This window comes from Sarcophilus harrisii, chromosome 3, assembly GCF_902635505.1.
Source record: "Sarcophilus harrisii chromosome 3, mSarHar1.11, whole genome shotgun sequence".
NCBI classification, from domain to species: Eukaryota; Metazoa; Chordata; class Mammalia; order Dasyuromorphia; family Dasyuridae; genus Sarcophilus; species Sarcophilus harrisii.
In genome coordinates this window covers 555291369-555307390 of record NC_045428.1, presented here as the reverse complement: position 1 = coordinate 555307390, position 16022 = coordinate 555291369, and the positions used below count along the sequence as shown (strand labels likewise).

Genomic DNA, 16022 nt, shown 5'->3' with positions numbered 1-16022 from the left:
GAGTTTGGGCAATCTCCTCTATGTCCTTCAGGGCTGTCTGAATAACCTACAGGGGTTGGTTTCTGAATGAGGAAATAGAGAAAACCTTAATCTTAATAATTGCTTATTAATAAAAGAAAAAGTATAATCATTTTTCTTGTTGGCAAGGATACTGGAACTGTTTGCATTTCCTCATCCAGCTCATTTTACAAATGAGGCAAACAGAGTGAAGTGTCTTGTCCAGGATCACAAGCTAGGAAATGTCTGAGGCCAGATTCTCAAACCTAGGTACTCCATGCCTGGCACTATTTAGCTGCCCTCATGGTCTAATGGGGAAGAAAAATCACTATATATATATATATATATATATATATATATATATATATATATATATATATATATATATGATACATATCCTGTATTTGGTGAGAAGGAAAATATTCCCTCCTCCTTTTTCCCTGCCTCACCCGCAAGCAGACTATTCTGCCATGGACAACCTTTAATTACTGGAAAAATATTCCTGATATCCAGCCTAAATCTTTATCTCAGCAATGTGCCTACTCATCATACCTAATCTTTGATTTCTAATTCTGTTCACTGTTTCTTCCCTGAAGTCCTATCTTCTCCAGGCTAAACAGCCCTAGTTCCTTCCAATTTTTTTCATATGACATGAACTGTAAGCCTTTTATCTTCCTAGTCTTCCTTCTCTGAATGTTTTTCAGCTTATCTAGGCAGCAAGGTAGTGCAGTAGATAGAGATTTGGGCCTGGTCTCAGAGTAGCTGTGAAACCCTGGACACGGTTTTATTTCTTGTCTCAGTTTCCTCATCTGTGAAAGGGAAGATAACATTTACCTCCCAGGATCATCGTGCTGATCAAATGAGATAATATCTGTGAAAAGCACTCAGCTCAGTGCCTGGCACATAATAGGTGCTTAATAAATGCTTGCTTTTCCCTTCTCATTATCCTTTCCAAAATGAAATGTCCAAAACTGAACAGTATTCAGAATATGGTTTCTCTAGGGCTTCCTCATTTTGGACTTTAGGCCTCTCTTAAATGCAGTCTAGATCTAATTCAATGGAGGCAATTAGGTGGAGTGAGTAGAACATGAGTTTATATCTTGGCCTTAAGACACTCACTAGCTATTTGATACTGGACAATTAACTTTGCCTCCAAAAAGAAAAAAAAAAAATTCAATTCAATGAATATTAAGTGGTGTATGTATAAGGCACCATACTGTGGCTTACAAGATAGGGGGAGGGGAAGCTGGAGATAGAAATACAACATATATACAGCTAAGAATTTTGAAAGTAAATTAAAAATGATACCCTATACCAAGATAAAGTCAAAATGGGTACATGACTTAGACATAAAGGGAGATACTATAAGCAAATTAGGAGAGTAAGGGATAGTTTATCATCAGTTCTTTGGAGAAAGGAGGAATTTATGACCAAACAAGAAATAGAGAACATTATGAAATATAAAATGAGACGTTTTAAGTACATTAAATAAAAAAGGTTTTGCACAAATTAAGACAACTCTGAGATACCACTAGACACCTCTCAGATTGGCTAAGATGACAGGAAAAGACAAGGACTAATGTTGGAGGGGATATGGGAAAATTGGGACACTGATGCATTGTTGGTGGAGTTGTGAACGGATCCAACCATTCTGGAGAGAAAATTGGAACTATGCTCAAAGGGCTATCAAACTATGCATACCTTTGACCCTGCAGTGCCATTACTGGGTCTGTATTCCAAAAAGATCATAAAAAAGGGAAAAGGTCCCACTGTGCAAAAATGTTTGTGGCAGCTCTTTTTGTGGTGGCAAAGAATTGGAAAATGACTTTTTAAGTAGATCCCACTGAGAAATGCTGAGCAAATTTAGGTATATGAATGTAATAGAATATTACTGTTCTATAAGAAATGAGGATGCTTTCGGAAAAGCTTGGAAAGGCTGACATGAATTGATACTAAATTAAATGAACAGAACCAGGAGAACACTGTGCACAGGAACAGCAAGATTGTGGATTGATCAACTATGATAGACTTAGATTTTCTCAGTAATTTGGTGATCCAAGGCAATCCCAACAAACTTTGGATGGAAAATGCCACCTGCATCCAGAAAACTGTTTTAAAAATGATTTTGGACTTGCGGGCTGAGGAGAAATGAGGAACTGAGGGGAAGGAGCAATTCGGAAAGATCTCTTGGTCTAGAATTTGGGAATTAGCTTTCTACTCTATTCCCATAACTACTCCCTTAGCTCAGGGTCATCTAAACGATTTCAAGGGCCTCCTAATTGGTCTTTTTGTCTCAAATCCCTCCTTGCTTCAGTCCATCTTCCACAAGTTCTAAGTAATTTATTCTTAAGCTTAGATCTGACCGCATCATTTCCCTACCCGATAAATTCCAGTAGCTACTAAAATTGACAACCAAGCCACTTCAAGTGAGCCGGAGGGAGGGAGGAGCGGCAGAAGGCACCTGAGTGACAGAGGAGGATGAGGGAGTTCCCAGCAAATGGCGCGAATGTTTTCTGTAAAACAGGCGGCAAAATTCTCCGTGTGGGGGGGAGGAGGAAGGATGGGAAGGTTTACAAGAGCCGCAGTGGGAGGGGGAGGTTAGGTAGGGCTGCTCGGAAGCAGTGAGGACCCAGAACGGTTCGGGGATTTTCTCCACCTTATCTCTGTTCTTATTGTCTCCCTTTCCCGAGAACGTAAGCTCCGTAGGGGCGAGGACCTCTCACTCCTGCTTTTGCCCGCGCAGTGCCGGGCACATACTCAGTAGTAACGCAGGATTGCGAAAACAATTCCGAAAGGCAAAGGAGAGAACGCCTTCTGGGCAGCCCGGGAGCCGACCAATAGCCATTTATTGAACACACAAGCCCAGGGGCCTTGCCGCGGAGGAGACAAGGCTGTCCGAGGCCTACCGCGGGCGGCAGCCGAGGGGCAGGACGGGCAGCTCGCGCTTGGCCGGCCCACCGCCCGGGGAAGGCGGGCAAGCTCGGGGCTTCCGGCCTGCAGGCCCGGCCCTAACCACGGCGCGGCCTCGGGCTGGGAGGAAGGAAATGACGAGGTCTCAGACGCGCAGGCCGGAGCCCTGGCCTAGCCCAGCCCGGCTGCCCAAGAGGAGGCCGATTCCGCCCCAGAAGCAATAGGGAGCCGCGCGGAGAGCGGAGCTTGTTCTCCTGCTGCCCCGTCTCGCTGCCGTGCGCTCCGCGTTCCTTCTCCTCCGCAGGATCCTCGGCGGAGACCGCACGGGGAGAGGAGGTCTGGCGTAGGCCCCAGGAGGCGAGGCTCCTGTTCCGGGGGAAGGGGGGGACGGGGAAGAAGGGCACATCATCTCCCGGAAGTGACGCAAGCAGAACGGCTCCCGCGGCCGGAGGTGGCGAGAGCCATGGCAGAGGCGGAAGCGGAAGGATGCTCCCTCCTGCTGCCACCAATGCCCCCTCAGGGGATGGCGGAAGTGGAGGCGGCCGACGGAGCGGCGAGGAAGCAGTTCCGTGGAAGCGGCGCCGGCGGCAGCAGCGGGGTCGCGGGCATGGACGTGGAGCGGAGTCGCTTCCCCTACTGCGTGGTGTGGACGCCCATTCCCCTGCTCACGTGAGTAGCCCTCAGATCCTCCCTCCCCGCCCCCCAGCTGTATTCCGGCTCAGCCTCCCGAGTGCGGAGTGAGAGCTGTCGGCCCCGCCCCCGTCACTGACCCGGCCCCGTTGCTAGTCCCTGCGCGCCTCACGAGCCTGGCCCCGCCCTCTCCAGCTCTTCCAGCTCCGCCTCCGCCAGACTAGCCCTCGGTGAAAGCTTTGCCTTGGAGAAGCTCGTGCGCCCGTTCCCCGCCCCCCACGTAACAGCTCCGCCCCTGCTAGCTCTCTGGTGTGAAGATGGCCCCGCCCCTTGCGCGTTCCGCGAGCCCGGCGCCGCCCCCCCCTCCCGTCCGTTCTCAGAGCTCCGCCCTTTGCTCCCACCCCTTCCCCCGCCCTCCGAGCTTCAGCCGTGCCTCCCCTCCCCCCGCGCTGCTCCCCAGCAGCCCCGCCCTTCTGGGGTCCCCTTCCTACCTCTGACCCCGGAGTCTCCAAGCGTCCGCGGCTCCGCCCCCCAGTCCCTGAAGGAGGGCGGTCCCGGGCCTTCTGTGCCCCCACCCTTGCCCGGGCCGCCCTCCTCGGTGGGACTGGAGAAAGCGGCGGTGGGCGGCGCTCAGGGGCTGGGTGACTTTGGAAAGTCCTGACTGAAATGGGGTCCTGGTGCCCGGGGCCCTGGCTTCCCTGCGAAACGGCGTGGGGGGGAGGGGACTGAGGGACCACCCCGGCTCCCGCTCCTGTCTCCGGGCCCGCCTTCGGAGCAGAGCGCTCTTTCCTCTCTGCCCCGGCGCTGGGGTCTGTGGCCCCGTCCCCATTTAGAGCTTCCCTGCCCTGGGGAGGATCCCAGCCTGGACACAGGAAGGCGCCTCTGCCCCCGCCACCCTCCCGGGGGAGAAGGCTCGTGGGCACCGCAGCTCTTTGGGGACCTCTGTCCCCATCCCCTTGCTTCCCAGAGCGGGAGGGGGCTTTGGGCCTTTCCAGCTCCCCAGCCTGAGGCGGGGCCTGCTTCCTGCCCCAGGAGCCAGATGAGCTGGCCCTGGGGCCGGGCCCGGCCAGGGACCCTCAGCATCCTCGTCCGGCCTGTCTCTAGAGGTTGCTCTAACCGAGATTCCCCCACGCGGCAGGGCATGGATGCTAGGGGTGGGATGGCTCCCTGGGAATGCCCCCTCACAAAGGTGGATGGCCAGAGGAGCGGCCTGGAAGGGGACCCGAGGCCTGCAAGGCCCAGAGTGTTTGGGCCTTCCTGAATGCAGGGAAGGGAAGCCATAGGAGGTGTTTGGGCAAGGGAATGAGGTAAGGGAAACAGCCTCGGGAGTAATAGCTCAGGGTCGGAGGGCTTTAAAGCCCACAGTCATGGCTCCCGTGGATCGGGACCAAATCCGCTCTCTGGGGCTTTGGGCCCCCAGTGTGAACAGCCTCCTGCATCATCTCAGCATGTTCCCGCAGGTTCAGAGCAGCCCACCCCTGCTCCCAGCAGCCCTTGCCAGTGCTCTCAAGGGCACAAGCGGCCTCTCACTTCCCTAGGCCCCAGCCCGGGCTCATCTACTCCCCTGCACGGATCTTGTCTTCTCTCTCTGCGTCACCTCTCGCCCAGCCCCCCCCAGCCTCATCACCTCTCTTCTGGATCACTGCAGCCGCCCCCCAGGCCTTTCTCCCTCCTGGCCCCTTCTGAAGCCGCCCCCTGCATCACTCTTTGGTGCTCACTTTCCCAGCCCTGTCCCACCCTCTGCCATCCCCACTAGGGGCTTTCTTGGCAGAAATACGGCAGTGCTGGGCCACTTCCTGCTCCAGCTTGTTTTTACAGACAAGGAAATGGAGGCACACAGGGTAGTGACTGGCCCAGGGTCACACAGCTGGGAAGGGGCTGAAGCTGGATTGTACTGAAGAGGACTAGGACCCCAGGCCCAGCTCGGTGCTCTGGGGCGCCCCCCAGCGGCCTGCTGGTTGGTTCTGGAAGAGGACCAAACAACACCCCGGTGTCAGAGCAAGCAGCTGCTGTGGCCCAGGAGCTGGGAGCGCTCGGCCACAGTCCCTGGGAACACTTGGGGGTGAAGTCTCCAATTCTGCATGTTCTGGCCCGGTTTGCTCCTTCGTCCTCGAGCGCACCTTCTCGGGCACGCCAGGCTGGTCTGTCCTGGGCCAGGTCTCCCCGTCTGCAGGCGATTGTACAGTCCTTAAGAGAGAGCTCGGCGTGGCCTCAAGTCCCTGTGCGAGCCCCCCACCCCCGGGAGTTCTCTGCAGCACGGCCCTTCCTCTGCCTTGCTCCTGCCTCACCTATGGGCACAACCATCGCGCTCTGCTCTGCTCATCTTGCCCACCGGCTCCTCTGACGCTCGTGGCGCGGCCTCCCACAGGGCCATGGCCCTTTTGCTACTCCCCCCCCGCCCCCCCCAGGGCGCTGCCTTTCTTGTTTCTGTGCCTGCACGCTGGCTGCCCCAGCTCCAGAATTCATCTCCTCCCTTCCCCCTCTTGGGCAGCCTTCCCCATCTCCAGCTTCCTTCCCCAGACTCCCGGCGTCTTCTCCATATAGTTAGGGGCACACACGTTGCCTTCCCCTTTAGGGCAGGGACTGTTCCCTTTGCCTTTCAGTCCCTAGCACTTGGCCAAGGCCTGGCGGCACATCAGAGATGGTTCCCCACCAGAGGCTGGTGGATTAGAGAGCACAAGTAGTGCCCTCGTTTTACAGATAAGAAACACTCTTGGGGAAGTGACTTCTAAGATCCCACAGCTAGGTGGGGCCAGGACTGGAATCTGTGTGGCTCTGGGTTGCATTTATTGCTCTTTCCCATACCTCGTGTCCCTCCTTGTTCTGATAGTGGAGAGGAGAGATAAGCTAAGAGATCTTTAAAGAGCCCGTCCCATGATCTTCCTCCTGCCCTTTCAGGCCCAGCACTGGTACCTCATCCTGCTGGAAGCTTTCCCCCACTCCCTTTTGTGGCTGGTCCACTCTTCCCCTTCACTGCACCTTGTATGTTGCTCTCTGCAGACACACTGCATCTCCCCACCCCGCACAGGGGGTGCTCTTGGAAGATCATATGCCTTTGACCCTGTCTCTCTAGTCCCAACACCATGTCCCATACCCCATGGGCCCTTAATGAAGGTCTGTTGAATTGAACTGTACTTTTGTCTTGCAGATGGGTTTTCCCCATCATTGGCCATATGGGCATCTGTACTTCCACGGGCATCATTCGGGACTTCGCAGGCCCCTACTATGTCTCGGTGAGTTCCCCAGACCTCCATCCCCTTCTAAATCAGCTGATCTCTGTGCTTGCTTCATGTCACAAAGATGAACCTGCAGTTAGCAAGCCCTGTTTCTTTCCACTCCATTATCCCCCTCCTGGCGCCATCCAGGGAGTCAGGGTAGCCAGTGGTCATTTCAGCAGCTCTTTCGTTTCTCTTCTCTGGACCCACGTTTCTCTGAGCAGTGGATTCCATCCCCTTAGGGCTCCCTTCACAGCAGAGCTTGCAAAGGCAGGACAGGAAAGCATGAAAAGTCACTTACAGGGCATTTGATTGCAAATATTAGATGAAGGTGTGGAGAAAAGTGTTAAGTATATCTGGACCACATAATGATCTCTCCCTGCCCTTCCCTGCCCTTCCCCACTTACAGATTTAGAGTTCTAGGTAATTGCTCCCTCATGTCTCACTGAAAAATGGAAGTGATAAGATCATGGAGTGGTGGGTATTGTAGGGAACTTAGAGAATCACCATTTAGATGCAGGTAGGAGAAGAAGACTAGTGTGTGTCCAAAAGAACAGGAGTCTCAGGGCTCCTGAGGGTGATGGTCTTACCTCTCACCAGGGGGAGGCACACTTACCAGCATGGGCCTAGTTAATTATGAAAATCATATGGCATCATATACATTGGCCCTTGGCCCTAGCAGCCAGGCAGCTTCAGTCGGGCAGTGGTGAGGGAATGGGCATGGGAGTGGTCTGGGAGAGAGCCTTGTCCTCCTTCCTCAGCAGTTCCCCCAGCAGCCAAGGAATGGCTCAGCCATAGAGTGATGGTGTCGGTGGCCATATGTGGTGCTAGGGACCCCTCCCAGGACATCTTTGCCTCTCTAGAAACTGGTCTCTAAATTTTGGGAGTTCACACGGACACCCTTTTTTTTCTCTTGGGGACACTAGATACCAGTCTCCTCTTCCTTCCTTCTTTAGCACTCTTAAAAATGCTTTCATTTTTACTATTCCATGGGCCCCCCCTCACTCCCCCCAGAGATCTAGCCTGCAGTCACTGGCCAGAGTGACAGGATCCCCCCTCTTAGACCTAGAAGAGAGCTCAGATTTATCTAGTACTTTGTGTATTTTGCAAAAAGCTTCCTCTGCAGGCCCCCCAGCAGGTTCCCATCTGTGTCTACCCAGACGCTCCCAGGAATGGAGGCTCACCGCTTTGCAGGACAGAACATTCCACCATCAGAAAGGTGTTCTCCTTTTTCAGCTAGAATTTCTCTCCCAGTAACACCCATCTTTGAATTTTGGAAGGATTTTTGCTGCCAACAAAGACAAGGCCAGGGGAAAAAAAATCAAACCTCAAGATGGCTTCTCCCAGGGCCCAAGAGGGCTTTTGTCCTTGAGTCTTCTGCCATGCATTACAGAGGAGTTCCCCTAGCTGCTGCTCCTTGCAGGCATTCTCCACTCTAGCCTCCTTGTCCCCGGGACCCCAGCCTCCTTCTCCTTTCCTTGGGAGGAGGGGATAGTGGGCCGCCTTCCCCTCCTTCCCTCAGCTCTGCTCTCCAAGTTAGGAGGCCTAGGCCACCCCTCCTGTCTTTATACTCTTTCTACAGTCAGTGACAGTGTTAGGTGACTTAGGGAACTATGGTGCATTCAGTGTCCATGGGCCCCATTTGTCCTGGGGGATTTCTTCCTTTCCCCTTATGCACCTAGCCCTGCAGTCCTGGGGCTGATCCACAGGCCAGAACGTGAGCTGTTGTTTGTTCCCTCTTGGCCATATGTGACATTTGAACACAAGATTTTCTTTTCTCTCCCCACAGGAAGACAATATGGCCTTTGGAAAGCCTGTGAAGTAAGTTATTAAAAATGTAGCTTGGAGGCTGGGCGAGCCCCACGTGCCCCAGCAGGGAAGTGGGCCCAGAGTGCGCCGGCTTCCCAGAGCGGGGCAGTCTCAGCGGCAGGGACCTGCGGCCCCCTCGCCACCATGCCAGAGGCCTGGAGCTCGCTCCCTGAGACAACCTTCACCTCCCTTATTCATCAGAGGAGGCGCTTTCTCCCCATGGCTTTAAGTCTGAGAGGAAGGGACTCACAAAACTGGCTAGAAGTGGGTACAAGAGGCCAGCGGGCCGAGGGGGCTTCGCTCTCAGAGCTCCCAGGGGAGCCTGGGACCCACGGCAGAGAGGAGCTGCCCAGAGGGGACCAGAACAGCTTCAGGGCCCCGGGGGATTTGTGTTTGCGGCTTCATGTCTCCATTGCCAACCTCCCTTGTGGTTGATCCAGTGCAAATGCCCTCCTAGCCACAGATAGGGCCCCATTCCTGACAGAGGAAGCCATAGGCTTGTGTCCTTCCCCTGCTGCCAGGGCCCAGGGCGGCTTACTGCCCCCAAGTAAAGCTATCGTTGCTTTGAAAGCTTATTGGGACAAACTATGGACTTAGAATAGAGGATCTGGGGCTCTTCAGGAGAGAGGAGGATGCGTCCCCCGCCCAGCTCTAGTCATAAAGAGTGGGCAGGGGCTCTAGGTCACTGTCTCTCCCCTTCAGGCCAAGATCATGGCCTTGGGTCTGCCCTGATTCATACTGGCCTTTGGAGGGGCAGGTGAAGGCAGGGATCTACTCTCTCAGACCCGCTGGCAGTGCCAGCCTAGGGCTGGACAGGGTGACTGACTGCCTGGGCAGCCTCGGAGATGCTGGAACCCCAAGGGTCCTTCTCCCCGCAGGTACTGGAAGCTGGACCCCTCCAAAGTGCACGCCGGCCGGCCCAATGCCTGGGACACGGCGGTCCATGAGGCCTCGGAGGAATATAAACATCGCATGGTAGGTGGGTGGGAGCGGGGGCGGCCGGGCTCCCCAAGTCCCCAGGGCCACCCCTCACCCTCTGCCCCTCCCTCCTGCAGCATAACCTCTGCTGTGACAATTGTCACTCCCACGTGGCCCTGGCCCTGAACCTGATGCGCTACAACAACAGCTCCCACTGGAACATGGTGAAAGTCTGCTTTTTCTGCCTGATCTACGGGAAGTATGTCAGGTGAGACCAGGCCTCTGCCCCCCCTCCTCCCCCCCAGGGAGAAGGCCGCCCAGTGCAGGGCAGAGGGGGAGCCTCTGCGGCTGCTTCTGCCCTCAGCTCTGGTCTGCTGCAGGGAGCTATGGCCAGCCATTAGTGTCATTGAGATTGGCTGAATGACCTCGGGAAATCACTTCCTCTCTGGGTCCTTGTCAAGAAAACTGGGGCACTCGTCTTCTCTTCTCTGGGCTGTGTCAGGGGGCGGGTGCTCTCCCCGTGCCGACACCAGGGGGTGCTGTCCAAGCTCGGAGGCCAGGGATGGCCCCAGCCTCCCTCAGAGACCATCAGACCCCTCATCCATCCATGGATCTGGCCTCTGCCGGCCTCCTGCCTCCCGGGGCAGTTCCAGAACTGGGTGTGAACCCTGCTCCTGCCCTCCCTAGTCTGGGCCTGACTGGACAAGGGAGTAGTTAGCGCCCCAGGATTTCCAGGCTCCCAGAAGTGCTCCCAAGGTGGCGCCTCCCGGAGGCAGCCCAGAGGGGGCTTATTTGGCTGTCTGCGAGCCTGGAGCTCTGTGGGGGCCTTAGAGATGGGAGCAGGAGCAGCCAGGGAGCCCAGGGGATGGCTGCACAGGGCAGTCCTGAGGGCGAGAGCTCCCCCCTGTACGGCCCCTCACCACCAATGAAAGTGCTCTCTGGCCCGGGGGGGTCAGGGAGAGCAAGGACCTTGTCCAGAGTCAGGCCCAGGCCAGAGGGCAGAGACCGGACTCACTCGGCTCCTGGAACTGCCCCGGGAGGTGGGAGGCTGGCAGAGCCAGATCCACTCGGATGATGCCTCTGATGGTCTCTGAGGGAGCCCAGGGGCCGTCCCTGCCCCCTGGCGTTGGGATCTGGGGGAGAGTACTGGGCAGGGAGAAGGTGGGGCTCCCCATGAATGTCAGCCTTTGCAAGCCTAGCCTTGTTCCCACTACTGGGGAAACCTAAGACACAGGCCCTCCCTCTACACCCGGCCCAGCCAGCCCTGAGCACAGTCACACACGCCCGTGCCCTTGCCGCTCCCCATTCCTGGGCTGTCAGCTTCCCGGTGTCTTTGTTGGGGACCCTTGTCAGAGCCCCCAGTCACGACAGCAGGAGGCTGAAGGCCCACCGAGGGCCTTTGCTTCTCCCTGGCTCACCCTGGGGCCAGGACCTGGGTCCTATTCCATACCCCAGCCCACTCTGCTGAATTCCCCCCTGGCAGCTCAGGCCCTGTGCATACCGGCCCTGCCTGGGGAAGCTAGAGCCCAGGGCAGTCCTCAGACTCCGGGCAGGCTAGCGTGGGGCAGTTGTGAGTGAGTGGGGGCTCAGGGAGTCTCGTTCGTCCAACACCCATACTGCGATCGGCCTTCATCGCAGGCTGAGGGGACTCGGCAGGAGCCCAAGATGGGGGCCTGGGCCCCCCCTGCTCGCTCATTCTTGTTCCCTTCCCCATCTCTCCCACAGTGTTGGGGCGTTTGTGAAGACCTGGCTCCCCTTTGTCCTCCTCTTGGGCATCATTGTCACCACTGCCTTCATCTTCAACCTGCGGTGATGGCTGCAGCCCCAGCTGTGCCGGGAGTCTGGAGGCCCTGGCCGGAAGGAGGGCAGGCTGGCGCACACTCTCCCTGCCCCGCTGTCCCAGAGCGACGCAGGGCCGAGATGCCCGCCTCCTTTGGTCGCAGATACTCCTCCCTCCCAAAAGTAGCAGAGCTGCCCGTGAGCCTGGAGCCAGGGTCCTTAGCAGCCAAAACTCGGGACAGATGCTGACCCTGGAAGGGGCCACGGCCTCCTAGTCCTGTTTCAACCCAGCCAGGGCCCTTCGTCTTCTCCCTCCCCCCAGGTGGAGCAGCTGTGGGGTCCTTACCTTGTGGGGTCTGTCAGGGAAGGGGGCTGGCTCTCCTCCCGAGGCCAGAATCCTTCCCTCCCCTTCCCTCCCATTCCCACTGAGCCCTGTCGCCTGGCCCAGCCCGCCTCTGCCCCTGTCCCAGGCTCCCCAGGCCTTTCCTTCTCATCCCTGTCTGGGGAGGGACAGAGGGTCTGGCACAGATTCAGTCACTCTAGCTTAGCCAAGGCCCAGAGTTAGCCAAGATGCCCCAGCAAAGGCAGTGGGTCAGACCCCAAGGGGGAGGTGCCCTGGTCCCCTCCAAACTAATCTCTGGTTCCCCTTCTCTGCCAGGAATAGGTAATGAATTGGGAGGGTTGGACTAATAACTGCTACGATTGCCCAGAAGGGGGGCAGCAGGTGCCCGCCTTCACCCCCTCCCCAGAGGCATGAGCCCTGCTCAGGTCCCTCCCCTTGCTCAGGGCCTTGCCCTCTAGTTTAGGGCAGAAGATGGTTGGCTGCCCCTACTTCTCCCCTGTCTGTTCCACCATGGAGGGAGACGGGTCAGCAATTCCTGGCCCAAGCAGGAAGCCCCACTTGTGCAGGCATATAGTTCTTCCAGTAACCCCGGTGTGAGGGCGGGAGGACCGAACCACAGTGGGAACTCCAAAGGGATATGGATCACTACGTCCAGTGCCACACTGACCAGCCCTGAGCCTCTCCTCGAAGGGGTGCTCTGGGGCACTTCCTGGGGCACCTCTAAGTCTAGTTCCCCCTTTTCATGTTATGTGATTGGGGCCTGGCCCCTCCAGTCCCCTGCCAAGCAGATCTAGCCTGCTGTGTCCCTGACCCTCAGAAGGAAAGGGGGCTCACCAGGCAGGGCCAATAAAGAGCCTTGACTCTAGTTTGCCCAGTCTTTTGCCCTTCCTTGCTCCCAAGCCCACAACCCCTGGATCTCTCCAAGGTTCCTCAGGAGCCTGAGCCCTGCTTTCCTAGATGAGCCAGAGGCCTGGATGGGTGAGGCTTGCAAAAGACTCCTGGGGCACCTTGCACTCGTTCTTAAAAACAGGATGTCCCCCCCAAAACACCCCCATGATATATGCTCCTAGTCCAGCCCTGACTGGGGCTAAAGTACAGTCTGAGGAAGGAAGGAGCCTTGGCTCCTGGTAAAGGCTGCGGCTTGTGTTCCCAAGTCGATGACTGAATCTTCTCTGTAACATCTCTGCCCAGGGGTCCTCTGACCTCTGCTGGAAGACTCCCACACCAGGGAGTTTGTTACCTCCTGAATTCGGCCCTCCCCACTTAGATCCCTTTTGTTGAGCCCCAAGCCAGATAGGGCCTTGAGCTGGACGAACTGGACTCGACACACAAGCTGACCGTCCTGGCTGTGGGACCCAGGCCTAGTCCTGTCACCTCCCAGTGGCCCAGACAACTCGGAAGGGGCTGCTGGAAATGGGAGGAAGGGAGCTCCCCATACTGTGGCAAAGACAGCTCAGCCCCTCTCAATCCTTCCTTTAGGAGCCCCCAAGCTTACTCTTGGGTGTGAAACCCCTTTGAATCCTTAAAGATAGCTGTCATGGTCCCCTCAAGTCTCTTCCAGGAGTGGCCCTCAACCAGATATTTGCTTTGAGAGCATCTTCCTTACTGTCCTGGCTGCCTTGTGCACAGTCAACATTCTCCCAAAAGGTGGGCTCCAGAAGTGGTCCCCGCAAGTCCTGATAGGATCCTGGCGGGGCTAGGGGATTCCCAGTGGGGCCTAAGGGATTGGAGGGGCTGCACTAGCACCCTGAAACAGCATGGGGAGCAAGATCACACCTCGGGTTTGGTGCGGGACTGAGCATTCTGGCCTGGTACACCCCAAAGGTGCTCAATCAGCCAAGGATCTGGCCAATTAGGCCCTACCTGCCCCCTGCTCCCTGGGGCTGTCAGCCTCCTCTGGGCCCACAAGCCACAGGGAAGTACATCATAATATCTACATGTTGCCTGTGGGCCTTCAGGAGGAGGGGAGTAGGTACCTTAGCTGGATCTTATGGCTGGATGGAGGCTGTGATCTAGGTGAGTAAAGGTGAAGGGGAGGGCATCCGGGATCCCAGGGAGAGCAGAATGGGGGAGGCAGGAGAATGTCGGGCGGACTACTCGAGGACATGTCGCAGCTAGTTTGGCTGGAGCCAGAGGCCAGAAAAGCAGGTTAGAGCTAGCGATGAGCTCAACTCTATTTAAATTGTCAATTCACTTGAAAATATACCTCACTGACCTTGAGTCAATTACTTCATTTCTCGCCGACACAGTTCCCTCATCCGGAAAACGGAGGGATTGGACCAGGTGACCTTTGCGGTCTCCTCCAGTAATAAGTTCTAAGAATCCATGAGCCAGCTGCCTTACAAAGCAGGAAGCTCCCCATCACTGGAATTATGTGAACAGAAACTAATCCTAGAGTGGTTGAGGGGTGGGGGTGGGGGGGAGGTGTGTGTATGTCTGGGAGTGGTCTGGGTCCCTTTGTCCCTTAAAATGTTATGGTTAATTTATAGTAACAGGCTGCCATCAACCAGGAAGTGATTAACCGGCCCTGTGTTTAAGGAGGATTAGTTACTCCCCGTTGTGTACAGAGGGATTGAAGGAGGTGAGCTCTAGCAGAAATGGTGAGGAAACTGTTGAAATAGTCCAGAGGAGGAGGAATAGTGCCCCATGGGATGGAAAGTGAGGGCATTAGCGAGTTTAAGCATGTTGGAAGGAGGGCAACAGTACTGGGGGACAAGCCCAGGAGACGATTGATCAGAAGCACCTGGGATATTTAGCCTGGAGAAGACATGGTGTCCTGAGGGATGTGATCCCTGCTGTAAAATATTTGGAACGTTGTTCCAGGGGAGAAGGATCAGATTTATTCTGATTTATGTTCTGGGAGGAGAGGAAAAGTTAAAGGGAAATAAATGAGGGTTCACTGTGGGGTGGAGGATTTCTTAAGAATAATTTTGTGGGAGCAGTTAGGTGCTGCAGTGGATAGAGAACCAGCCCTGAAGTTCAAATAGGTTTAAATACCAAAAGTTCAAATACCAGAACCTGAGTTCGAAGGTGACCTCAGACACAACTCTTCCTAGCTGTGTGACCCTGGGCAAGTCGCTTAACCCCAATTGCCTCAGGGGGGAAAAATTTGTGTAGTCTGGCTCTTCATGACTCCATTTGGGGTTTTCCTGGCAGAGATCCAAGAGTGGCTTACCATTTCCTTCTTCAGTTAATGTGACAGATGCGGAAACTGAGGCAAACAGGGTTAAGGGGCGTTCCCAGGGTTACATAGCTAGGACGTGACTGAGGGTGAATTTGAATTCAAAAAGATGAGTTTTCCTGAGTCCAGACTGGGCACACTGTTCACCCCACCACCCATCTTTCCCTTCTCACAGTCAGAGCTGTGCAAAAAGCCTCTCCATCATGGGAGGTCTTCAAGGGGAGGTTAAGGACCATTTGCTGTTATAATTCCTGCTCAGATATACATCAACCTGGAGGACCCCCAAAGTCCCTTCTAACCCCAACATTCTGCGTCAGGAGCAGAGGTCATGAAGGTGATGTCCATTCATTTGCAAGCTGGGTGAGAAGGAGATTGGAAACAAGGATAGCCAATACTGAGGTCATGGATGGGTTTGGGAGAGAGTCTGGGTGGAGAGCGGAAGAAGAGGGTGTAACCCAGGGACAAGTGGGCCCGATCCATGGGAGTCTAAGAGCTGGACTGGGTCAATGGATTGGAGGAGATCAACTCTTTACCCCCTTCAGGAAGGTTTTTGAGGAGGTGAGAAGGGTGTGTGTGTATGAAAAGCAAAATGCTTTTCTTAGATAATTACCCTGGGCTAGGATAAGGGAAGAGCAAAGGGGCCCCTTCTCCCTGACAAACGGCCATCCGGCTCCAGCTGGACCTGCAGGACCTGAATTTAGGAGCACCTTGAAGCACCGAGCTGCTGCTATTGACTCTGTGTGTTTTTCAGATCCACAAGACAAAGCAAATAGGGAGCAGATGGAAATATTTCTTTCGCAGTCAAGTAATAGTAATAAAAGTAAAGTACAAATCGTTTTTTGGCTTCAGTTGACTGGTCTTTCCAGCATAACGAGCACTAGGAAGGGAAAGCCCATCACACCTGTGCTCCTTTCCCTGCGTCCTACTGCCTGTGAGAGGGAATGACGTCATTGGCCTCTCCAGAAGGAAACCGATGGCGTCAGGAGGCGGGGGCGGGTTACCCTGGGCCCACTGCGATAAGAGGCCTTATGGATGGGGGTAGTGCCACTCCGAGCTGGTCCCACAGGCGCCGGGCAGCTTTCGGGGGCCTCTTGTGGCGAGGGGGGGAACTGCAAGGGGCAGGGCACGGTGACATCATGGATTCTAAGATCATTTACTGAGTCTCTCGTTTTTCAAATAAGGAAACTGAGCCTAGATAAAAATGATGATTCACTCAATGTCACAAGGCAGCAGTAACTAG

The 16022-nt window shown here is 55.3% G+C and overlaps 1 protein-coding gene across 2 annotated transcripts; it reads left to right on the top strand.

Moving 5' to 3' along the window:
- The first annotated feature begins 2789 nt into the window (after positions 1 to 2789).
- On the top strand, positions 2790 to 13821 carry TMEM222 (transmembrane protein 222). Of its 2 annotated transcripts, none has more exons than XM_031962497.1 (6): positions 2790 to 3576; positions 6686 to 6770; positions 8542 to 8573; positions 9440 to 9536; positions 9617 to 9747; positions 11205 to 13821. In XM_031962497.1, the coding sequence occupies exons 1-6, from the start codon at positions 3371 to 3373 to the stop codon at positions 11290 to 11292; spliced, it is 639 nt and encodes a 212-aa protein (XP_031818357.1). In that variant the 5' UTR covers positions 2790 to 3370; the 3' UTR covers positions 11293 to 13821. The 2 variants fall into 2 exon arrangements, with proteins under 2 accessions (XP_031818357.1, XP_031818358.1); XM_031962498.1 differs by lacking the exon at positions 2790 to 3576 and adding an exon at positions 4136 to 4844.
- Positions 13822 to 16022: the final 2201 nt, after the last annotated feature.

Bases quoted from the DNA above. Each gene is read 5' to 3' on its own strand.
- TMEM222 (XM_031962497.1), top strand. From the start codon at position 3,371: ATGGCAGAGGCGGAAGCGGAAGGATGCTCCCTCCTGCTGCCACCAATG. The intron at 9,537-9,616 runs GTAGGTGGGTGG...TCCCTCCTGCAG, and splicing joins AGGAATATAAACATCGCATG to CATAACCTCTGCTGTGACAA. The intron at 9,748-11,204 runs GTGAGACCAGGC...TCTCTCCCACAG, and splicing joins ATCTACGGGAAGTATGTCAG to TGTTGGGGCGTTTGTGAAGA.